Consider the following 24,572-nt stretch of genomic DNA (forward strand, 5'->3'; position numbering starts at 1 on the left):
TGTACTAAATGGGAAGTTCGTCCAGCAGTGGATGCTCTTGCAACACGACTGGTTAAAAATGCCACATTAATCATTCATACTTCAACCTCCTTGAAAGAGACTACAGATGGATTTATTACAGGCTTCTATACATCTATTTACTCTCTTACAGGAGCTATTACTCGTCCTGCTAGGGCTACGGAATGGGTGGTAAAAGTCATTGAGAGTTGGGCAGAGGCCCTAGAAGAGACATTTCCCCCTGATGCTTTGAGTGAACTGCTGTCCTACATATCTCACATTAGAGATGCAGCCTCCTACTTGGGAGAAGCAGCTATGGACTGGCTCTTCTGGCCTCCAGAATATCTGCCACTTCGGTAGTGGCCCGCCGTATTGTTTGGCTCCGTTCCTGCGATTCAGACTCAAAACGGGCTCTGGAGCCTTTTCCTTATTCTGGAGATATCCTATTTGGCCCATAATTAAATAAAATTGTGACTACTTTGACAGCTTCCAAGACGGCTTTCCTGCCCTCTGCATATAATACAAAGCCTTGGGAGTTATCCTTTCGGTCCTTTTGCCCTCAAGAGAAAGCTAAGGGTCCACAGCAGCAGGCATCAGTCAAGGCCTCCAAGCCTGGGGCCAAACAAGCCTGGGCTACTAGACGTCCACCTGCCAAGTCTGAGGACAAGCCTATAGTCTGATGGGGCGGCCCTCTCCCGGGGGGCTCCCAGGGCTGGAGGCCGACTTCTTCAATTCACCCAGTTTTTGCGTCTGACACCTGGGTAAGAGAAGTTGTCTCCCACAGTTATGCCCTATCCTTCCTAAGGCGGTCCCCCCAGCAGTTTTTTTGCACAGGGCCTCCATTGGACCTAAGCAAGGCCTGCTGCTCCAAAAAGCCATTCAGTCCTTACTGAATTCAGGAGTAATAATTTCGGTCCCCTCCTCACAATGAGGCAAGGGCTGCTATTCTACCCATTTCCTGGTTCAGAAGCCCAACTGGTATCGCCAATCCTCATATCTCTGAACAAATTTATAAGGGTGCCCAGGTTTTGTATGGAAAGCCTTCGCTCTATAATCCTAGCTATGTAGCCAGGGGATTTTATGGTGTTTCTGGACATTCAGGACGCTTACCTACATGTAATTTAGCACCCTCTCATTTAACAATATCTCCGGTTTTCTATCCTGCAGCAGCATTACCAATTTCAGGCTCTACCGTTTGGCCTCTCAATGGCCCCTCAGGTCTTTACGAAAATCATGGCAGTTATGGCGGCCTACCTTTGTCGTCAAGGGTTCAGACTACTTCCATACTTAGACGACCTCTTGCTGTTGGCCAGCTCCCCAGAGATTTTTCACCGCCATCTGCAGGTAACAATTGCCTTCCTGCAAATGCACAGTTGACTGATCAACTGGAAAAAGTCTTCTCTGACACCTTCTCAAAGAATGGTACATTTAGGAGTCCTCTTGGACTCTCAGGTTCAGAGAATCTTCCTAACAGACAAGATCTCATTAATGCAACACAGAGCGCGAAAACTGCTCCATAGTCGCCGAGTGTCTATTCACACTGCAATGCAGACATTGGTATCAATGGTATCCACCTTTGACATTTATTTACTAACAATTTCTTACATAGCGCAGCATATTCCGTTGCCCTTTACAATTTGAAACAACAATAATAGAACAAGATTGGGTTGTAAGAGACAGACCTAAAGGTAAGGAGGCCCTGCTCGCAAGCTTACAATCTATAGGGTGGAGTTCGCTCAGTTTCACTCTAGGCCCCTACATCGCCTGATCCTCTCCAGGTGGAATGGGCTACCCCAGCTACATCGATCCCAGCCTAGTGGCTACACACATTCCTTTTAGACACGGGTCGCCCCTTTTGGATCCTGGACTGGGCTCTCCTCACCACGGACGCAAGCATTCGCGGGTGGGGTGCAGTGACCGGCCAGCACTCTTTCCAGGTCCACTGGACCCCAGTCGAGGCAGGGTTACCATCTACAGAGCTCTCACTCTGGCTCAGGATATTCTTCAGGGTAGGCCAGTACAAGTAGTGTCCAACAACGCCACGGCAGTGGCCTACCTCAATCACCAAGGAGGCACTTGAAGTCAGGCAGCAATGGCAGAAGTGTCCCATATTCTCACATGGAGCGAATGCCATCTCGGCGGTATTCATTCCGGGAGTTCTCAATTGGGAAGCAGATTTCCTCAGCCATCACAACGTGCATGCAGGAGAGTGATCTCTGCTTCCAGAAGTCTTTCAGCTCCTGGTGGACAAATGGTGTCTGCCAGATGTGGATCTCATGGCCTCAAGACACAACATCAAACTTCCAGTATATGGAACCAGGTCAAGGGCCCCCGACGCAGCCTTCGTGGACACATTGTCAGTGAAATGGACCTTACATTTGGCATATCTCTATCCCCCAATATCCCTGCTTCCTCGAGTTCCTCGAAAGCTCAAACAGGAAAGGGGCACAGTTCTGTTGATGGCTCTGGATTGGCCCAGATGCCATTGGTACTACGATTTTCAAAGTCTCTCCATAGACGTTCCTCTTCAACTTCCTCTACGAGTAGACCTGTTGTCTCAGGGTCCATGTCTACATCCGGTCCTAGCCCATCTGACTTTAACGGCTTGGCTCTTGAGACATCCCTCCTAACGGCTAAGGAATTTCCTAGCTCTGTGGCCAATACCATGCTCAGAGCACGTAAACCGTCCTCAGACAGGATTTATCATAGAATATGGCATACATATTTCCATATGTATGCCATATGTGCTCTGAGAACTTATGACCCTCAAGTTTTTAAGGTGTCTAAAATTTTTGCCTGCTTTGTCCATCTGGTTCCAGTGCAGACTTGCTCCTATACTGGATGTTCACACCTTTTTGCCAGGTGTTCTACATATACAGCCTCCCTTGTCCCTCCTGTGGCTCCATGGGATTTGTCAGTGGTGCTCTAAGCACTTCAGGAACCTCCATTCGAACCCCTTGAATTAGGGGATGTGAAGTGGCTCACTGTGAAGACTTTCTAAAGGCTATCGCATCTGCCCGCAGGCTATCGTATTTAGGGGTGCTTTCATGTTGCTACCCATTATTGATATTTCATCGGGACAGGGCTTTTCTTCGAACACGCCCAGGCTTCCTTCCCAAGGTGGTTTCTCATTTCCACCTGAATGAGGAAATTGTGGTTCCGGCCTTTCAATCACCAGACCCCCTCAGCAGGTGAGGCCTCTTTGGATATGGTCCGTGCTAAGAAGATCTATGTGGACCGTACTACTTTCATCAGGAAATCGGACTCCCTCTTCATCCTATATGGATTCCACAAGAAGCGATGGCCAGCTAACAAAAAGACTCTGGCCAGATGGATTCGTATGACTATCTCGCAGGCTTACACGCAGTCTAGCCTTCTTGTCCCGGCTACAGTTTCTGCTAATTCTAGTCGCTCTGTGGGTCCCTCACGCACAGCCCGTTGTGGCACCTCAGTTGAACTGCAAGATGGCCACCTGATCCACACCTTTCTTCGGTTTTATGCCTTTGATAAATTTGCCTCCTCAATGTGCTTCCTTCGGGTGTAGGGTTCTCATAGCAACTCAGGAGCGTTCCCGCCCTTGAACAATTGCTTTGGGACAATCCCCATTGTCTCCCTGTGGAGCCCTATGGACCCTGAAGAAGATGAGGAAAGTTATGGAAAAACTTACCTTGGTCAACTTTCTTCGAAGTCCATAGGGTCCACAGGGCACCTGCCCTGACGCACCTGGCTTCTATTATTTTCTTCTCTTGGTCACTTGTTTCCTTCTGTGTGAGTGTGATTCTTCAGTGTACCAGTCTTCATTCTCTCCTCTCCTGCCTTGTTAACAAACCGGAGTCGACCTCCGGCTGTGGGCGGGGTTTAGGGGGAAGAACCGGAGCAGCCTAGGATTGAAAAGCTATGCTGTTGTCTGGTCCTCCCGGTCCCACCTACATCCCTTGTCTCCCTGGAGACCCTATGGACTTTGAAGAAAGACAGTTTACAATGGTAAGTTTTACCATAACTCTGTGTTTTTTTTTTTTTGTTTTTTTTTTTTTAAGCATCTACTGGTTGGTATACATTTGTCTATGTATGTTTCTGCTACCATGTCAGTTGGTCGTCTTATTAAACTTACCAGTGTTTTGTCAAATAAATACAATTCAATCAAATCAATTAAATCTTTCAGGCAAAAGGAAAGTCCAGCTTGCCAAACTTTCTGGACCACATTATTGCTTCTGTCGTAGAAAACAAAAAAACATCTGATGCTGCGAAGAGAGCCAGTAGTTCAACTGAGAGTCTGAAGGAAGGAAAAGAAATGGTGATGGGCTTAAATGTTCTTGATCCGCACACCTCACATTCCTGGCTTTGTGATGGGAGACTTCTCTGTCTTCATGATCCAAGCAACAAAAATAACTGGAAAATATTCAGGGAATGTTGGAAACAAGGCCAGGTGAGACCAGAGCACCGTAAGATTGGCCATGCAAAAAAATCTAGGTAACGTCACAATGATCACTACTGATTATAATGAACATTGTCCACCCTCCTTCTAGCCCGTGCTTGTTTCTGGAGTTCAGAAAAAACTAAAGTCTGAGTTATGGAAGCCTGAGGCCTTTAGTTTCGAGTTTGGAGATCAAGATGTAGACTTGGTGAATTGTCGGAACTGTGCTATCATTTCTGATGTGAAAGTTCGTGATTTTTGGGATGGATTTGAAGTTATCGAAAGTAAGTAAAGCACTGTATTTTCTATCCTCCTTAAGGGTTGGGTACGGGAGCCCAGCGGTCAGTATGCCGTGGGTCAGAGTACTGACAGTGGCATCCCGACAGACCAGCAAGGCAACATGCCAGCAATACAATCCCGACAGACCAGCAAGGCAACATACCAGCAATACAAAACAGGGTTTGATTTTAGAACTATGTCCAACTGGTAGAATTGTTAGAGTTTAGAGAGGCTGTTTTCTTAATAAGATTAGAATTTGTAGCACAAAGAGAAGTGCACTGAAGTTGGTGGAAGCCTGAAAGTTAATCTAAAGAAGAACTTTTTTTACATAATGGAATAGTCTCCCTGCAGTTTTGTTAGTGACTTGTACAGTAAAAAAAACCTCCATGTATGGGACAGGTATATTGCTAATTAATACAAAAACCAACCAAAGGAAGCGCTAAAGCAAATCACATGAAATGCTTTTAATGACCATTCAAAAAAATAAAATTATGATAAAAATTCCGTATAACAGGACAGGCTAAAAAGCTATAAATTGATAGTCAATGGTAAAATTATTAGTTACAAAACTACCAATAAATCTGCATGCACATAGATTTAGGTATGTCTAACACAATTAATTACCACTGTCCATATAGATAATCACAGTATAGTTGGATATTGGTATCCTTGGGCCCAATTAAGGGCTATAATGCAGATAAGGAGACAGCCATCAATACCATGTCTATAAGTAATAACCAACATGCATGTATTTAGAAACAGTCCAGTTGTTAGTAGCAACCAATATGTATACGTCAGTCTCCAGTATTGTCTCTGTTGTTAGTTGCAGCAGTGATTAAAGGTTTGTATTCAGACATCTCTAGCCAGCATAGTGGTTAGAAGTTCAGTGTCAATTGAATTAGCAGCAAAGCATGGCAGGTTGAGCAGAAGAGAAATAGGTGCTATTAAACGTTTGAACACAAATATGTAAAGCACCTGTGTGTCTCCGTATACATCACTAGATGCTGTAATATAGTTCTAATGTCAATAAAATTAGCAGCAAAGCATGGCAGGTCAAGCAGAAAAAACAATAAAAATGCTTGTATTTCTTTGTATATTGCTAAACATTGTGGTAATACACCTTTCCTGATTTCAAACTAATCTACAGTCCAGTACAAATCCTGCTTAGAAGGTAATGGTATCACCTCTGTATGAACTGTCACCGGCGTCCCAGTCAGTATTAGGGAATGGACCTTCTGAGGGTTGTAGCTACTCGATGTCCGGCTATTGGGAACTGAGCGCACACTGACTCCACTGTGCTGTTGATAAGCTCCCGGCGTCTCCCAACAGGGCCAGTGTCTGGTAAAAGCTGTCACGCTATGCTACAGTATGGATACCCGGCGTCTCCCGTTTCGCAACTCAGACTGCACTTCCTGGTATAGCGGTCACTAACGCGTTTCTCAGCCAATCAAAGAGGCAGTTTCATCAGAGGCATATTGCTAATTAAGACTTCTTAGGAACAAACTAGCAAATTTTTTTTTGTAATGCAAACCGGCTGCCCAGTTTTCTTTCAGACCAGGGGGTAGATTTACTAAGACATCTAAAACAGACAAGTGAAGTCTATCATTCCTTTTTCATCCATCTAGGGGATGCCATTACTTCTGGGTTATGCATAGTGAGGTGTGTAGTTGGACAGTAGCTAATTGAAACTGGCTCCCATCCCTTATATAACCACTCCCCTTCCACCTTAAGCTCAGTCTTGTTTTTAGTGCCTTTGAGTAAGGCACTGGCTAGGTCCTAGCTCTTTATTTTACTGTTTTTTTTTTGCTTAGTTCCTGGCAAACAGGCGATAAGTACTAGCAGAGAGGAAGTAGATAGAGGTTTGTGTGAACCCTCTATCCCGCTCTAAAGACGGCCCCTAAGACAGCCACCAAACTACATAGTCCCTCTCTCCATACCAGACACACCGCTGAGGGGGCCGCCGGCAAAGAGAAGGTAATCTTTTTACAGATGTATGTAAAATACCTTGTTGTACTGCTTCCCGCCACACTGCTTTTGAGCAGAGCGGCTGGGTATGTTAATACTCACATGACTGCACTGTAGAGCCGGCATGTCTTGGTGGATGCCATGACAGCACCTTGGGTGTTCCAGCTGGGATACATCTTTCCTCCTTTGGTAATGTTACCAAAAGTAATTCAGCAGATTCAATCAGTGGCACGACCGGTCATTCTGGTTGCTCCAGACTGGCCATGCTATCATTTGTACACAATTCTTCGGTTGCCCCGGTAACAGATCTGCCCCTTCATCCAGATCTGTTACTTCAGGGTCCATGTTGTCACCCCGATTTGCCTCGCTTGGCTTTGATAACATGGTTCTTGAATTCAATATTTTGGGGGCCAAAGGGTTTTCAGAATCTGGTGAAACCATGATACAGGCTTGCAAACCAGTTACTTCCCAGATTTATCATCGGATATGGAAGATATATATTTCTTGGTGTGAGTAACACAAGTTTAAACCTGAAAGGTTCAGAGTCTCTTGTCTTTTCTGCAAGAGGAGTTGGTTAAGGGTCTTAGATTGTCCTCTCTTAAAGGACAAATTTCGATCCTATCGATCCTGTTTCAAAGGAAATTGACCAACATTCCTGAAGTTCAGATAGTCTTGCAGGGGGTTCTTCGCACACAGCCTCCTTATGTCCCGACGGGTTCCTTCTTGGAATTTTAATTTAGTTTTGCCTTTGGAATCTGTAGATTCCAAAGGCACCGTTTGAGCCTTTGGAATCTGTAGTATTGCGATATCACTTTTGAAGATTGCATTCTGGCCGAGGCAATAGCCAAAAGGAAAACAATCAGCGGCTCTTTCTTGTAAGTCTCAGCTTCTCGTTTTTCATGAGAATAGGGTAGTGTTACGCACCAAAACCTCCTTTCTTCCAAAAGTGGTATCGGCTTTCCACATAAACCAGCATATTGTCCTTCCAGCTTTTCGCCAGGATTCAGTGACTAGTGAAGCTTCTTCCTTAGCACTGTTGAATGTGGTACGTGCGTTTCACATTTACTTAGATCGTACTGCGTCTTTGAGGCGTACGGATTCTCTGTTGGTTGATGATGCACCAAAAAGAGGCTGGCCAGCCTAGAAAGTATACATTGCTAGATGGGTGACTTCTGCCATCCGGCAGGCATATTTGTCTTCCGGCCTCAATCCCCGGGCCCACTTGACTTGTGCTGTCGGGGCTTCTTGGGCTGTACAGCATGGCGCCTAGGTTGAGCAGCTATGCAAAGCAGCTACCTGGTCATCGATGCACACTTTTACAAAATGTTAGCTTCCATACATTTGGCGCAGAAAATTCTAAGAGCGGTTGGTTCCGACGCTCACCCCCCCTTAATTGGCTCGCTTTGGTATATCACAGAAGTAATTGCATCGGGAAGCCGAGTGCCTAAATACCGGCAGCCGGCTTCCCGACTGTCATATCCTGGCAAGGGTGAAATGCCGGGTGTCTAGATGTAGACGCCCGCATTTCCCCGACGCCGGGAGACCGGCGCCCGGCATCCTGATCGTAGGTATGCCGGGTGCTGCGGGGGGGGGGGGGGGGGAGGGTTAGATTTAGGGCTCCCGGGGGGGACTTAGGGTTAGGCACCCCCCTGGGGAGGGTTAGGCTAGGGGGTGGGAGGGTTAGGCTAGGGGGAGGGAGGGTTAGGCACCCCCGGGGGGGACTTAGGGTTAGGCACCCCCCCGGGGGGACTTAGGTTTAGGCAGCGGGGATGGGGGTGGTTAGGGTTAGGCACTTGGGGAGGGGGGGGGGATATAGGGTTAGGCACCCCTAAGGAGGGTTAGGGGGTTTAGGTTAGGTTAGTAGATACTCACCTATCCACGATCGGGATTTCCAGCGCTGTCGGCCTTACGCTGCTCGGAACTCTGCTGATGTCGGGCTGCCGCTGACGGGAATTGAGGCCGGCCGGCGGTATTTCATACCCATTCCATGGCATCCCCCAGATGGATGAAAAAGAAAATACTATTTTTACTCGCCGTAAAAACTTCCTTGGAGTCCTTCTGGGGGATGCCGTGATCCCTCCCTTGTATGGTTTCATACTAGATACCTGTTGGTCTCTGGTTTCTCAGTTCTTCAGTGGGTCTTTCTCCGACTTTGTTAAACATAGACTGAGCTTATAGTTGAAGGGGAGAGGTTATATAGGGGGTGGGAGCCAGTTTCAATTAGCTAGTGTCAGACTCTACACCTCACTATGCATAACACAGAAGTAATGGTATCCCCCAGATGGACTTCAAGGAAGAGATTTTACGGTGAGTAAAAATCGTATTTCTTCTTCAGGGTCCATAGGGCTCCACAGGGAGACATTGGAGTGTAGATGGGACCTGGAGGACCGGCTACACAAACAGCAAAGCTTTTCAATCCCAGGATGCTCCAGTCCTTCCCCCTATGCCACAGCCTGAGGGCACTTCAGTTTCGTTGGTGTCCTGCAGGAGCTGGACCACCATTATAACAGGGGGCTGCATTAAGCAGCCTAAGCTTTAATTTTACTGTAAAGGGAGCAGCACCAGACTGTCCTCCGGACTTCTGTGCTGCCGCCCCATTACCCCTGCGCGGCGCCGTGACACCAAGCCTGTGCTAGGTACTCTCGACTGGGCTCCAAGGGGGACTAGCTAGCAGGCTTCCCAGACTGCAGGCCGGAATCCAGGGGACAGGTAAGGCGGAACCCCATTTGCAGGGACCCACATCTTGGTGCAATCTTGTGAGGTGCTGATGTGGACACTGGTTCGCTCACGACTCCACTAGACCACTGGGGCACAAATATACTGGCGCAGAGGCATATTTTAAAGGCCAGCGGTCCCGGTGTTTAACGTTAGCCAGGGGATAAGACGCTGTCCCTGCAGCCCCTCCCCCAGCCTTTCCACTGCTGTCGTGGTGTTCTCTGAGCTGCTCCTCCCTCACCCTTCGACCCTTCACACGCATGGCGGCCATTTTATGCAAGCAGGTCTTCAGGAAGCGATGGGTCCAGTCTCCCTGTATAAGTCTCCCACGGGCCAGGTTATACAACGCTATATCCTACTATCCACTGCGGTCTGTGTAGTTGATTTTAGTGCCCATTGCAGACATTTAATGTGTTTTTCTGCATGACTAATCTGTTTATACCTGTCCCTTTTTTCTACTATACTCTGACAAACTAAGGTATAGGGGGTTTATTGTACCTCACATCTTCTATATAATTGTGAGGGCTATCACATACTATATAGCGCGGTTGCACACTACATTGTGCCATATATAGCGCGGTTGCACATTACATTGTGCCATATTACACATACTGCAGGGTGTTCACTGCACTGTATCATACTGTGTATTCTGTATTCTATTATTCTTGTGGCTATGTCTGGCAGAGGAAAGAATAACAAGCAGCCTGAGGCTGCTGCCCCTACTCTGTTGTCCTGTGTCCTGCTCAGCGGGCTTAGCTCCAGAGGACCTCATTCAGGATGGTCTTTGTACCAATTGTTACACAGCCCCAGGCCCCTCAGCCCTGGGGTGTCTCCCTCAGGACCCACCCTTGGCTGCCTTTTCACAGATGCTGGCAGAACTTGTGGACCACATAGCAGTTCCCGTGGTGGCTCCCCCTGCGGGATGGCCACAGCAGGTACTCCCTGCAAATCCTTTGTCTTCCCATGGGTAGACGTACTGTCTACCTCAGTACAGAGTGTCTAATACCTCTACGGTTTTTCAACAAGTGCTGCAAAAGGAAAAAGACTTTACCTACTAAACCTACTAAATGTGCTCTGTTATCTTCCCAGTCCACACAGTTATCTGATTCTGATATATCATTTGGGGAGGCAGAAGACGCAGACCACTATGACTCCGTCTCAAGAGAAGAGGAGCCACCCTCTAAACTAAATGTACCTGCTCTTGTGAGAGCAGTAAAATAGATTTTACAAATAGAAGAGGATGAACCCGCTCCTAAGAAAAATAATGGACTTTTTAAATGACTAAATGTAGTTTTACCAGAATTCCCTCAATCGGACCAGCTATCTGATCACATGAGTGAAGCATGGAGTATGCCTGTAAAAGGTTTCAAATTCCAAAACGATTCAGTACCTTTTACCCTCTTCCAGCTACTGATTGCACTAAATGGGAAGTTCCCCAGCAGTGGATTTTCATGTAACACGTCTGGTTAAAAATGCCACTTTACCCATTCATACTGCAACCTCCTTGAGGGAGACTACAGATAGATAGACGTATAGAAGCTTGTCATAAATCAATTTACTCTCTTACAGGAGCTATTACTCGTACTGCTAGGGCTACGGCCTGGGTGGCGAAAGCCATTGAAGGTTGGGCAGAGGCCCTAGTAGAGACATTTCCCCCTGATGCTTCAAGGGAACAACTATCTTGCGTATCTCACATTAATGATGCAGCCTCCTACTTAGGTGAAGCAGCTATGGATATGGCTCTCCTGGCCTCCAGGATATCTGCCACTTCGGTAGTGGCCCGCCGTATTGTTTTTCTCTGTTCCTGGAAAGCAGATTCAGACTCAAAACGACCTCTGGAGTCTGTCTTATTTGGGACACATCCTATTTGGTGCAGAATTAGATAAATTGTGACTACTTTGGCAGATTCCAAGACAGCGTTCCTGCCCTCTGCATATAATACAAAACCTAGGACGTCATTCTTTCGGTCCTTTTGCCCTCAAAGCAAAGCCAAGGGTCAGTTCTTTCCACAGCAGCAGACATCAGCCAAGTCCTCCAAGCCTAGGGCCAAACAAGCCTGGGCTACTAGATGTTCACCTGCTAAGTCTGAGGACAAGCCTGCAGCCTGATGGGGCGGCCCTCTCCCAACTTCTTCAATTCGCTCAGGTTTGGTATCAAACCACGCCATATGCCTGGGTAAGAGAAGTGGTCACCCACGGATACGTCCTCTCTTTCCTGAGCTGACTCCCCCAACCCCCCCCCCTCCCCGAAACAGTTAATAATTTGGGTGCCCTCCTCACAATGGGACAAGGGCTGTTATTCTACCCTTTTCTTAGTTCAGAAGCCCTATGGGTCTCATCGATCTATCCTCAACCTCAAATCTCTGAACAAGTTTATCAGGGTGCCCAGGTTTCTTATGGAAACCCACCGTTATCCTAGCTATGGAGCCTGGAGATTTTATGGTTTCCCTTAGGCATTCAGGACGCTTACCTATAATGCCTTCTCATCAACAATATCTCCGGTTTGCTACACTGCAGCAATATTACCAGTTTCAGGCTCTGCCTCTTGGCCTCTCAAAGGCCCATCGGTCTTTACCAAGATCATGGCAGTTATGGCGGCCTCTCCATCGTCAAAGGAATCAGACTTGGACGATCTCTTGCTGTTTGTTGGCCAGCTCCCCGGAGACTCTTCACCGCCATCTGCAGGTAACCATTGCCTTTCTACAAATGCAGGGTTGGCTGATCAACTGGAAAACCTGTTCCCTGACACCCTCTCAAAGGATGGTGTATTTGGGAGCCCTCCTGGACTCTCGAGTTCAGAGAATATTCCTAACGGCGGACAAGATTTCAGCACTGCAGCGCAGACCGCTTCACAATCGCTGAGTGTCATTTCACTCTGTAATGCAGGCATTGGGATCAATGGTGTCCACATCCTGAAGTCTTTCAGCTTCTGGTAGACTAATGGGGTCTTCCAGAAGTGGGCCTCATCACCTCAAGACACAACAAAAAACTTCCAATTTATGGAGCCAGAAAAAAGAACCCTGACGCGGCCTTCATAGACGCCTTGTCGGTGAAATGGAACTTCCATTTGGCATATCTCTTCCAATATCCCTGCTTCCTAGAGTGCTTCGGAAATTCAGACCGGAGGGGGGCACAGTTTTGTTGATAGCTCAGGCTTGGCCCAGACGTCATTGGTACTCGGATCCCCTAAGGCTCTCCATAGACGTTCCTCTTGAACTTCCTCTGAGTAGACCTGTTGTCTCAGGCTCCATGTCTACATCTGGACCTAGCCCGTCTGTCTTTAACGGCTTGGCTCTTGAGACATCCCTCCTAACGGCTAAGGTTTTCTCCAGCTCTGTGGTCCAGACCATGCTCAGAGCAGGTAAACCGACCTTAGCCAGGATTTACCAGTTTCTCGAATTCTTGCCTTTCTTCAGGCTGGACTGGATCTAGGTCTCTGCCTAGCATCTCTCAAAGTGCAGGTTTCTGCTTTGTCTATCTGGTTTCAGCGCAAAATTGCTCCTATACCGGATGTTCACACCTTCATGCAAGGTGTTCTACGGATACAACCTCCCTTTGTCCCTCCTGTGGCTCCATTGGATCTGTCAGTGGTGCTCAAAGCACTTCAGGAGCCTCCATTCGAACCCCTGGAATCAGTGGATGTCAAATGGCTCACTGCGAAGACTGTTTCTTCTGGCTCTAGCATCTGCCCATAGGGTATCGGATATAGGGACGCTTTTTTGCTGCTCTCCCTTTTTGATAGTTCATCAGGACAGGCCTGTTCTTCGAACACGCGCAGTTTTCCTCCCCAAAGTGGTTTCTCGCTTCCACCTAAATGACGAACTTGTGGTTCCAGCCTTTAATTCACCCAGACCTCTTGGCAGGAGAGGCCTCTTTTGGATGTGGTCCGTGCTCTAAAGATCTACGTGGACCATGCTACTTCCATCAGGAAATCGGACTCCCTCTTTGTCCTATATGGATTCCACATGAAGGGGTGGCCAGCTAACAAAGACTTTGGCCAGATGGATTCGTATGACTATCTCACAGGCTTACACGCAGACTGGCCTTCCTGTGCCAACTACAGTCTCTGCTCATTCTACTCGCTCTGTGGGTACCTCGTGGGCAGCCCGGCATGGCGCATCAGCTGAACAGCTATGCAAGGTGGCCACCTGGTCCTCTGTCCACACCTTTTTTAGGTTTTATGCCTTTGATACATTTGCCTCTCAGGATGCTTCCTTCAGGCATAGGGTTCTCCTATCAGCGCAGGAGTGTTCCTGCCCTTGAACAACAGCTTTTGGACATCCCCCGTGGTCTCCCTGTGGAGCCCTATGGACCCTGAAGAAGAAAAGGAGAGTTATGGTAAAACTTGCCTTCGTTAACTTTCTTTGAAGTCCACAGGGCACCCGCCCTGACGCACCTGGCCTTATGGGCTTCTTCTCTTGGTCACTTGTTTCCTTCTCTGCATGACTGTGATTTCTCAGTGTACCAGTCTTCCTTCTCTTCTCTCCTCTCCTCTTCTGCCTTAGGCTTGTTAACAAAACTGAAGTGCCCTCAGGCTGTGTGTGTAGTATAGGGGGAAGGACCGGAGCATCGTGGGAATTAAAAGCTTTGCTGTTGGTGTCCGGTCCTCCAGGTCAAACCTAAACCCCATTGTCTCCCTGTGGACCCTATGGTCTTCGAAGAAAGAGTTAACAAGGGTAAGTTTTACCATAACTCTCCTTTTTTTTTCTAGAATGCAACTTTTTAGTTGCTATGGGCAATTTTCGTTTTTAGAAGCTTTAGTAAATCTACCCCCATATCTTTATTAAGCTGGCGATAATAGATCCAGGCAAATGCTTGAAAGCTCACTGCATTGTGGAGCTTCCAGCAATGGGGCCAGGGAAACTGTTTTCCTCATTAAACATATCCAAGTTGTGTGAGGTCCTCAGGAGTCCATCTCACTAATCAATGCCCTGGAACTCTGGGACATTGATCTGGCTGTGAACATTGTTGTTTTAGTTTTTATTTTCAAATGCTAGGATGTTGGGTGCAAACAGAACCCGCCACCAGTCTCTGAACTATCATGAGTAAACTTTACAAGGTCCTGACATTGTGTATCTGTCCAGGTCTGAAGATTCATAGTATGGTTGCCTTGTTTGTCTCTTAGATGGATTATATGAAGCAATGTGGTGCCTCCTTCCAGACTAACACTCATGGTATCGGAATGGCTATCTATTCTGTGGTGGGGTTTTTGGTGTCCTCAATGCTGACAGTGCACTTGAGCAGTGTGGTGGTCTTTCTTTTCAAGAGTTGTCAGGGCAAGTTTACAGAGGAGCCATCTGTTCATTTTACAAAGGGTACGATGTCACCTTTGGTAGGAAGGTATGTCTCTCTTTTGAGGTTGGTTTTGCAACATCACAGTCTCTGTTTTACTGCTGAAGGCGAAAAGGGGTTATGTTCAGACATTGCTAAAATCAATTTCTTCAAGGCCGCAGGAAAACACAGACCAACTCACTGGATGAGAATAAAATGGTTATAATGAAGAGACCAAGTCAATTCTGTTTAATTCCCTGCCTTCTATAGTTGAAACTCAGCTCATTGTGGTGCTTCAGTGGAGCAGATTTTTTTAGCGCAGCTCCCTAGTCCTCAACTCACACATTCAACAAATTCTACCGTTTTTCCAGTGTCTCTCACAAGTTTTTGTTCTTAAATGATGAAATCGGTTTGAGGCCATAGGGGACACTAGAAGTCTCCCGGCTTTGCTTAGGGTTTGTATTTCGGATTATGGTTCTCCAGGTCAGCTAATCCTCCATAATATTTTTTTTTTTGTTTTCTCTTGTTCTCCCCTCTCCTCTCTGTCCTATTGCCTTTTGCTAGTAAACTGCTTGCCCTGGGCGGAGGATAGGGGTGGAGGAGTCTGAGCTGTCTCAAAGTTAATTTTTAGTGCCCAGACTCCTCCAGCACCAGCTTATACCCCATGGTTTCTCCAGTGTCCCATGGTACCAGAGAAACAGATTTCTCTGGTAAGTACCAAAACCTCGTTATATCATAAGGAATGAAAATATATAGAATGTTTGTAAAACAGGTTCCTGGAGAAATTTCAAGAATTTAAATAATGGGTGGCTTACTTCTCTTTCAATATGTTGATCAATGGTAGATAGTTTGTGAAATTTGGAGATAGTGGAGAAAATATATGCGCCTCATAGTGCAATATATTAAAGCCATATATGGTTTGTGCTAGATACGAAATATATTTTAAATGCATACCAGAAATGTGTATTGATGCTTAGCTACGGGTCAAGTACCCTCTGGTGGATCTTTGGTCGTCCTTCAGAAATAAAAACTTTAACGCTAATCTATTTTTTTGGTATTTGGTGTGGCTGTGTCCTTCACTTCAAGTATTTGTAAGATTAATTTGTTTTTTTTAACGTTTAGTATGTAATAAAAAAATCCATCCACATAGTGTATTATCTTCTGATCCGTGGCGGATCTAAATTTTTGGAGCCCTGAAGCTTGAACTTTTATGGCGTCCCTTTGCAACCAGCAACAAGTAAGCAACATCCAGCAAGGTCCAAAGGGCCTTGCTGCCCATGCAAGAACCTTGACGCCCAAATGGCGGAGATGTAGAACCCCCCAGAGAGAGAGTGAGAGACTATAGATAGATGTAGAAACCCCTCAGAAAGAGGGGGAGAGAGTGACTGTAGATCAGGGATGGGGAACCTAGGCCCGGGGGCCGTATAAGGCCCTCGGAATCATTTGGTCTGGCCCTCAGCTTTTTTTCTGCTAGCCTCATCTGGCTAACAGGGTGCCTAGAATGGCACCCTGCAGCCAGAATCTATGCAGCATTGCCGCCTGGAGCACCCTTAGGATGCTTCAGACGGTCACACCGGCTATTGTGGCCTCACCCCTTGTGACATCATATGGAGGGGGCGTGGTCTGCACCAGGCCCGCAATTAATGTTATATATATGAAAATGGCCCTCGCCAGAAAAAAGGTTCCCCACCCTGCTGTAGATAGATCAAATACAAAACCAAAACTTCCTCTGTAGGATCCCATCTATTTATCCTCCTGAGTGGGATCTCTGGAATCCTCCTGAGTCCGTTCTCTCCCCCACGCTACATGCTCCCACCTCTGAGCTGCATACCATCCCTCAATCAGCTCAGCTTTCAGTTTGTGGTCAGCTCTGCAGGGCCGACTTCTGGCAGGTGGGACAGCACAAATTGAGATAGGGGTATCTAGTGGCACCTGGCAGTACTGCGCACAGCAATGACACTGACAACAGCTCTTTTCTGCGCCCGGCCAGCTCGTAAGAGTCATCTTCTGGTCGGAGCTGTTGATAGAGTGTCTGCCGGCCAGTACTGATTTGGGGGGAGTTTCTGGGTACTCAGAAGCCGCCCCTACATGCACTACTGTAGAGCATATTCGAAGGTCAATATGAAGTACTTCAACCCATTGGCTTATGATTCTATCACTAAAATAACCTTTAAAAAAAAAAAAACTCCATTGATTTTGTTGAAAAACTCTCATTAGGGGTTAGGGGCCCTGAAGCTTAATCTTATGGTTAAAACACAGATCTATTCCACACGGGTTCGGTATGGGATCCGGGCGGTCAGGATGCCGCCGGTCAGAATACCGACAGCGGCATCACGGCAGTCAGAATCCCGACACCATTATGTAAGTATCCTACCACTAACTTTTACCCCTAACCCTCCCTCCCCGGTGCTTGAACCTAACCCTCCTCCTTGCCGCACCTAAACCCAACACTCGCCCCTTAGTGCCTAACCTCCCCCTAATCCTTGATACTTACCTTCGGGATTCCAGTGCTGGTATTTTGTCCATCTGCATCCCGCACGCCGGATGCTAACTACATCCCATTCCACACACGAGGTTAAAAAAACGTACACAAAAAAAAATAATTTCTGGGCTTATCTGTCAGGAACAGTCCTGTACTGTGGCAAGTTTCCATATTCTGTGTGTATACTTTATTTTGCTCATCTTTAACATTCTGAGGGCAGTTTCAAAGCTTCGCTATATTGTGTACTATGTACTTAATGAGCATTCCCTTGGAGCTTCATCATATAATACAAAGCATTAAAGTTTGTGAATGTTGTAGTCAACATTGAAAATGTGTGTACAGGATTGTTCCCTTTCACCTCACTATCCACATTTTCTACATCAGGGTCCATAGGGTATCCACAGGATACCTTGGGGTATAGGTGATGACGTCAGGCATCGGGCACCATAGAGTTAAAGTTTTCAGCCTCCCAGGATGCACTAGGGTACCCCTCCTATACCCCGTCCCCGAGCCAAGGCATCTCAGTTTCGTTGGTGCCCTGCTCTGAGTCGGATGCACCTGTTTAGAGGGGGGCTAAGGTTAGCCCCTGAAGTTTCTTCGCAAGCAGCTGTGGCTGCTCATCTGGAAGTACAGCATGGACAGTCAAAGGGGGCAGCAGGTAAGCTGAGTACATGGTCCAGAGTCCCCAGGCAGGAGGCTCCCTGGGGAGTGGCTGCAGCGTGGAGCCAGGTAACTAACCTGCGCTTCCACTACCCCCCCCTGGGACAGCGGACCGCGGCTGAGCGTCCCAGGGGTTAATTGCATGCCAGGGGAGCGCGCCTTCCCTGTGCACAGCCGGCACTTCCCCCGCTGCACACAGCCCTCTCTGCATCTGCTGACTGGCCCTGTGGCAGCGCTCCTCCCCCAGGCCGGCCTCCTCTCTGCTCCTCTGTGGCCATCTTTTGCTGGAAGCATGGTGAGCGCTGCTGGATGCTGCTGATCGGTGGCATCGCGGTCTGGGTCCCCCGGCATACCTCTCCTCCGTTGGTTACAGGTCTGTGTATGCAGCGCTGTGTCCTACCAGGCTCTGTGTCTGCGTAGTTGAGGATCAGCGCTGATAGTGCAGGAATTGATTTCTTTGCATTGTATGTGATTTCTGCTAGCGTCTGCTGCCTGTACTTTCATTTTCTACTGTCAGCCATTTCACTGTCCCTGCTCTTCTTCTGCTAAAGCCCTTGCGGTGCGGTGATTGCAGGGTGGTTCTCCCACTATACTATTGCATATCAGTGAGAGAGGTCACATACTTACCATCATGTCTGAGAGTGACTTTCCTCTCCAGCTTATTTGTACTACATGCAAGGTACCAATAGCGGAGGGGGAGGGTAACGCGGAGGGGCTATGTCGACAGTGTTATTTATTGGCGCGGCCAATTACTGTGAAGGCTCCGGTACAGGAGCCGCCCTGGGCATGTTTCGCCAAAGCGCTTACAACCCTCGTGGGCCAGTTAGCTCCGCAGCCTGCATTCCCACGGATGGGATTGTCCCAACAGTCAGTGCTGTCTCGTCACCCATGCAGGGTTTCCCGAGACAATTGATGGTACCCCACAATCTCCCTTTTTCCCCTCTGGTCTCTCAGGAGCCTGCGTGGGTTAATTCACTGACAAGTTCTGTACAGCATTTGTCGGACGTGTTACAAGGGGAGTCTGTGTTGAGGCCACATAAGCGGCCGGTGGCGTCTCTGTCCGCTCCTTATGAGGATGACGACGTGACGTCCGATGATGGGGAGATTCTGGATCTTTCTGACCAGGAGCCTCTCCGTTCTAAAGAGTCGGACGCTAAGTCCAAGGTTTATATTCCTGGACTTATTCGGGCAGTCCGCACGGTTTTAGTGATTAAGGATGAAGATCCTCCGGTGTCCAAGTCAAAATATGCCTTTTTTAAGGATATTAAGGGTGACGCCACAGTGTTTCCTCTTTCGGGTCAGTTGGTAGACCATTTAGAGGAGGCGTGGAAACACCCTGGCAAACGGTATCAGCCTCAGAGACGCTTGGCGGTGGCTTATCAGTTTGCGGACAATTATTTTTCTAAGTGGGAATCCCCTCCACAGGTGGATTCTCATGTGACGCCTAGTCCGAAGTGCCACATTGCCCATGCCCTCCATGTCCTCCTTGAAGGATGCTACGGACCATAAGGTGGAGATCTGCCTAAAGTCCGTTTATTCCCTTGCGGTGAGGGCGGCAGCCAGGCCGGCTATGGCCATTTGTTGGGTAGCCAGAGCTATGGAGCGCTGGGCTGATAGTTTGGAGGCGTCTTTGGATTCCGACTGTTCGGCTGAACAGACCGAGTTGATAGGCAATCTCCGAGATTCGGCCACTTATATCAATAAAGCGGCCTTGGATATCAGTACCCTGACTTCTCGGATTTCTTCGGCAGCTGTAGCTGCTCGTCGCACCTTATGGTTACGATCTTGGAAGGCGGATGCTGATTCCAAGAAGGTCTTGGAAGCTTTGCCTTTTAATGGAGAAGTCCTATTTGGTCCGGATCTGGACAAAATTGTAGCCACGCTGGTGGCAGCCAAATCGGCATGTCTCCCGTCTGCTGCGGTTCCTTCCAGTTTAGGTACGTCGGCCTTAAAGGGCCCAGGGTTAGGCCTAAGGCACAGTCTTTTCCCCGGTAGGCTGGCCCCAAAAAATCGGCCAAGCCCCGGAAACAGGCCTGGAGTACGAGACGTCCGGCCCCTAAGCCAGATAACAAGCCTGCGGCCTGACGGTCCAGGCCTCCCTTTGGGGGATCCTAAAGTGGGAGGCCGCCTGCTACATTTCGCCCAGTGTTGTTCGGTTACCACGACAGACACTTGGGTTCACGAGGTGGTTTCTCACGGGTATGCCCTCTCCTTTCGGCACAGGCCCCCATCCCGATTCTTCACCACTGGTCTTCCATCAGACCGGAACAAAGCCATGGAACTGCGGAATTTTTTGCACACTATGCTCCAGGCTGGAGTTATAGTGCCTGTTCCTTTCTCCCAGAGGGGCCAGGGTTTCTATTCCAATCTGTTTTTGGTGCAGAAACCCAATGGGTCGTACCGTCCGATCCTCAACCTCAAAGCACTCAACAAGTCCTTGCGGGTGCCGAGGTTTCGGATGGAGACCCTACGGTCCATCATTCTGGCGCTGGTACCTGGGGATTACATGGTGTCGTTGGACATACAGGACGCTTACCTGCATGTCCCTATTCTTTCGCGCTATCAACAGTTCCTCAGGTTTTCAATGCGCAACGATCACTTCCAGTTCCGAGCGTTACCTTTTGGGCTGGCGACAGCACCACGTGTGTTCACCAAGGTTATGGCGGTCATGGCGGCTTCCCTGTGGCTGCAGGGAGTCCGCATGTTGCCATCCCTGGACGACCTTCTGTTTGTAGCAGGATCTCCAGAGCACCTTCTACGCCACTTGGATCTGACTATTGCGGTACTCTACTGGCACGGCTGGTTAATAAACTAGCAGAAGTCTCTGAATCAGGCCCTAAGGTCCCAGACAATGGTGCTCACTCCGGAGGTTCGCCTGTCCCTTGCCTGGTGGTTACAGACGACCCATCTCAACAAGGGTCGTCCATTCTGGGTGACGAATTGGGTCCTGTTGACAACGGACGCCTGCCTTCGGGGCTGGGGAGCTGTCACAGGTCCACACTTGTTCCAGGGCAGATGGACTCAGGCGGAAAAGGAGCTTCCGATAAACATCTTGTAACTCTGCGCCGTTTTCAATGCTATCCAGCAGGCACAGCGGATTCTCCAAGGTCACCCCGTGCAGGTCCAGTCGGACAATGCCACCACCGTGGCCTACATAAATCGGCAAGGAGGAACCCGAAGTCGGGCGGCACTCGTAGAGGTGTCCCGCATCCTGGTCTGGGCGGAGTGCAATCTCCCGGCCATATCAGCAGTATTCATCCCGGGAGTTCTCAACTGGGAGGCCGACTTTCTCCAGTCGCCAGGACGTTCATCCGGGGGAATGGTCTTTGCACCAGTACGTCTTTCAACTTCTGGTGGACAGGTGGGATCTTCCAGAGATCGACCTCATGGCGTCACGGCACAACAACAAGTTGCCGGTGTACGGGTCTCGCACAAGAGACGAAAAGGCGTCTCTGATGGATGCTCTGTCCGTCCAGTGGACGTTCCGGTTTGCTTATCTCTTTCCTCCGTTTTCCCTTCCACAGGTAATCCTGAAATTCAAACAGGAAGGAGGGACGCTCCTGTTGATAGCTCCCGCGTGGCCTAGGCGGCACCGGTTCTCAGACCTTCAGGCTCTGTCCGTGGACAGTCCTCTGCGGTTGCCGCTACGACCGGACCTTCTGTCACAGGGTCCTTGTCTTCACCCGGACCTGACTCTGCTGTCTTTGACGGCGTGGCTGTTGAGACGGCCATGTTAAGGTCCAGGGGGTTTTCCAGCTCTGTAGTACGGACTATGCTAAGAGCTCGGAAGCCGCCTTCTGCAAGAATATACCATCGTGTGTGGCATACGTTCTTCCAGTGGTGTCGGCCGAGAGGTTATGCACCTCGGGAGTTCTGTCTGTCTAGAGTGTTGGCTTTTCTACAGGCGGGACTAGACCATGGGCTTCGCCTTGCTTCTCTGAAGGTACAGGTGTCTGCCCTGTCCGTCTGGTTCCATCGTAGGATTGCTGCAATCCCTGATGTGCGCTCCTTTATGCAAGGTGTTCTCCGAATTCAGCCACCTTTAGTTCCACCGGTGACGCCTTGGGATTTAGCTGTGGTCCTGAGGGCTGTCCATGGACCGCCGTTTGAACCACTGGGCTCAGTGGACCTTAAATGGCTGACAGCTAATACAATTTTCCTTCTGGCCATTGCTTCTGCTAGACGTGTTTCTGACTTAGGGGCTCTGTTTTGTAGACCCCCTTTTCTGATTTTTCATAGGAACAGGGCGGTGCTGCGTACTCGTCCTGGTTTCCTTCCCAAAGTTGTTTCGAGTTTCCACATCAACGAGGAAATCGTTGTGCCGGCTTTTAACTCACCTGACCTTTCCGTGGGTGAGGCCACTTTGGATGTTGTGCGGGCCTTATGGATTTATGTTGACCGCACTTCTTCGTTTAGGAAGTCGGACGCCTAGTTTGTCCTCTATGGCTTCCGTTAAAAGGGTTGGCCTGCTTCAAAGCAGACTTTGGCAGGCTGGATTCGTATGGCCATTTCAGAAGCATATCTTCATGAAGGCCTTCCGGTTCCTTCCTCTGTGAGGGCTCATTCCACTAGGTCTGTGCGTCCTTCGTGGGCAGCTCGACGTGGTGCCTCTGCAGTCCAGATCTGCAAGGCTGCCACGTGGTCCTCTGTCCCTACCTTTGTGAGGTATTATGCGTTTGACACCTTTGCCTCTCAGGATGCTTCCTTCGGGCGGCGGATTCTCCTTTCAGCAGAGGAGCGTCCCCACCCTTAAAGGATACTGCTTTGGGACATCCCCAAGGTATCCTGTGGATACCCTATGGACCCTGATGTAGAAAATGAGATATTGTAAGAACTTACCTTTGTTATCTCTATTTCTACGAAGTCCATAGGGTTCCACAGGACTCCCACCCTATTGCACCTGTGCTGCAGATGGGCTTTACTCTGGTCACCGGTTTTTCCGTCTCCCTCTGGTGAGAATGTGATTCTTGTGTGTGTCCAGATCTTTTTTTCTCTCTCTTCCTTCTCCTCCTCCTCCAGCCTATGGCTTGGTACGTAACTGAGATGCCTTGGCTCGGGGGTGGGGTATAGGAAGGGGACCCTAGTGCATCCTGGGAGGCTGAAAACTTTAACTCTATGGTGCCCGATGCCTGATGTCATCACCTATACTCCAAGGTATCCTGTGGAACCCTATGGACTTTGTAGAAATAGAGATAACAAAGGTAAGTTCTTACCATATCTCATCTCATATTTTTAAAGGACTATAAGTGGGCAATTTGATTCCGGACAAAGTTAGGTTGGTTGCACACATAATGCCTTAGCCAAGCATTGCCCATTTCAAGGTAAAATTAGTGTTGCTGTCCCAATGTAGCACAGTAATGAGCGTTCCATGCTATTCCGATGGCAGACCTCCATCATTACTCCATAAAGATAATAAAGTTAAATGCATAATGTTAACAGCCATTTGTACAAGCATTAGAACTTTTAATACTGTAATTTTTCAACTGTTTGCAGAAAGACTGAGATCGGATGATGGATCTCCTATGGTCCTTAAACTGAAGGATTGGCCTCCAGGAGAGGATTTTAGAGACATGATGCCTACACGGTAAACTTTCTTACTTGGACAATATATTGCATACCTGTTTAACTCTAAGAGCTGTCACATTACTATATTTTTTTAGGACTGAAAAGTAATTGCTTATCTCAGATTTAGATAAATATTAGTACTTATTAAAGCTGGCAAACCTAAATTGTTCTGTTTGTAGGCCTCACCAAGACAAAGTTTGGTGTGGTGCTGATTTACATTCTTAAAGGAGAAAGTTAATGGGGGACAGGATTCAAACTACCCTCTCTATTTTCCATACTTGAAGCAGAAGATTACATTATATGACCATTTCTTCTTCGGGGTCCATGGGGTCCACAGCCATTACGTTGGGGTATGAATCCCGGTTACCAAACAGTTAACGCAAACGAGTTATCTGCTCCCAGGATGCATCGGGGTTCCTCTTCATATACCCCACCCCCTGCCTCAGGTAGCCAGTTCTTCCTGTTTGGTGTGTTAAACCACACAGACAGTGGGACTGCTGGAGCAGTCCTGCAGACTAGTAACAAAAAAAAAAAAAAAGGGAGTTTTACTCTCTATCTCAGCGGGTGGTCTGAGTTGTCCTGGAAGCAGCCTCGCGCCTGATTGGAGGCGCACCGGCCACGTGCTGCAACTACCTCCTCCGGCGCCGCACCGCTAGCCTTGGCAGGTCCATGGCAGGGGATTCAGCAGGGGCTCTCAGGCCCTGGACCGCAACCGGATCGAGGGGACGGCAGGTAAGCAGGTGGTTGCGGCGGCCGCTGACGCCGGGACATGTGGAGGTCCGGCCTCCGGCGGTGAGACTGGCCGGAGGCGCGCTGCAGTCAGGAGGCATACGGCTTGTCTCCTAGCCTAGACCGCCGGGATGTGATGTTCCTGACCAGCCGTGGCTTGTGGCGGCGGCCAGGTCCAAGCAGCATAGGGGAGGTAGGCTTCCCCGGCGGCCCCTCCCCCAATCCACACGCTAGCTCAGTCCTCTGGCACAGTGATTGTGGATTGCTCCTCCCAGCCTCCATATAGGGTAGCTAGAGTGTATGTTAGTTGGTCTCTGAACGCTCCTGCAGGACGTTGGGCAGTCTCCCTGTATACCTTGCCTTCTGCTGGTTTAGGTATTTACAGGGCTCTATCCTACCTAAGCTTAGGCTGATTATGGTAGTGAGAGCTTATATGCATATGGCTCGCGGAGTATTTATGCATGACGTGATTGTTGTTTATGGATACTGTTTCTTC

General features: G+C 48.5%; 1 protein-coding gene across 1 annotated transcript in view; it reads left to right on the forward strand.

Annotated features, from left to right (window-relative positions):
- Positions 1-24,572, forward strand: part of KDM3B (lysine demethylase 3B) — a 121,741-nt gene that overhangs the window by 73,740 nt on the left and 23,429 nt on the right. Inside the window, exons 16-18 of the mRNA XM_088465514.1 lie at positions 4,160-4,423; positions 4,524-4,695; positions 23,276-23,366. Of these exons, the coding sequence (XP_088321640.1) occupies positions 4,160-4,423; positions 4,524-4,695; positions 23,276-23,366 (527 nt within the window). The remainder of the gene's footprint in view (positions 1-4,159; positions 4,424-4,523; positions 4,696-23,275; positions 23,367-24,572) is intronic.

The sequence above is a fragment of the Taudactylus pleione genome, unplaced genomic scaffold, assembly GCF_031769625.1.
Source record: "Taudactylus pleione unplaced genomic scaffold, aTauple2 ptg001990l, whole genome shotgun sequence".
In the NCBI taxonomy this organism is placed as follows: domain Eukaryota; kingdom Metazoa; phylum Chordata; class Amphibia; order Anura; family Myobatrachidae; genus Taudactylus; species Taudactylus pleione.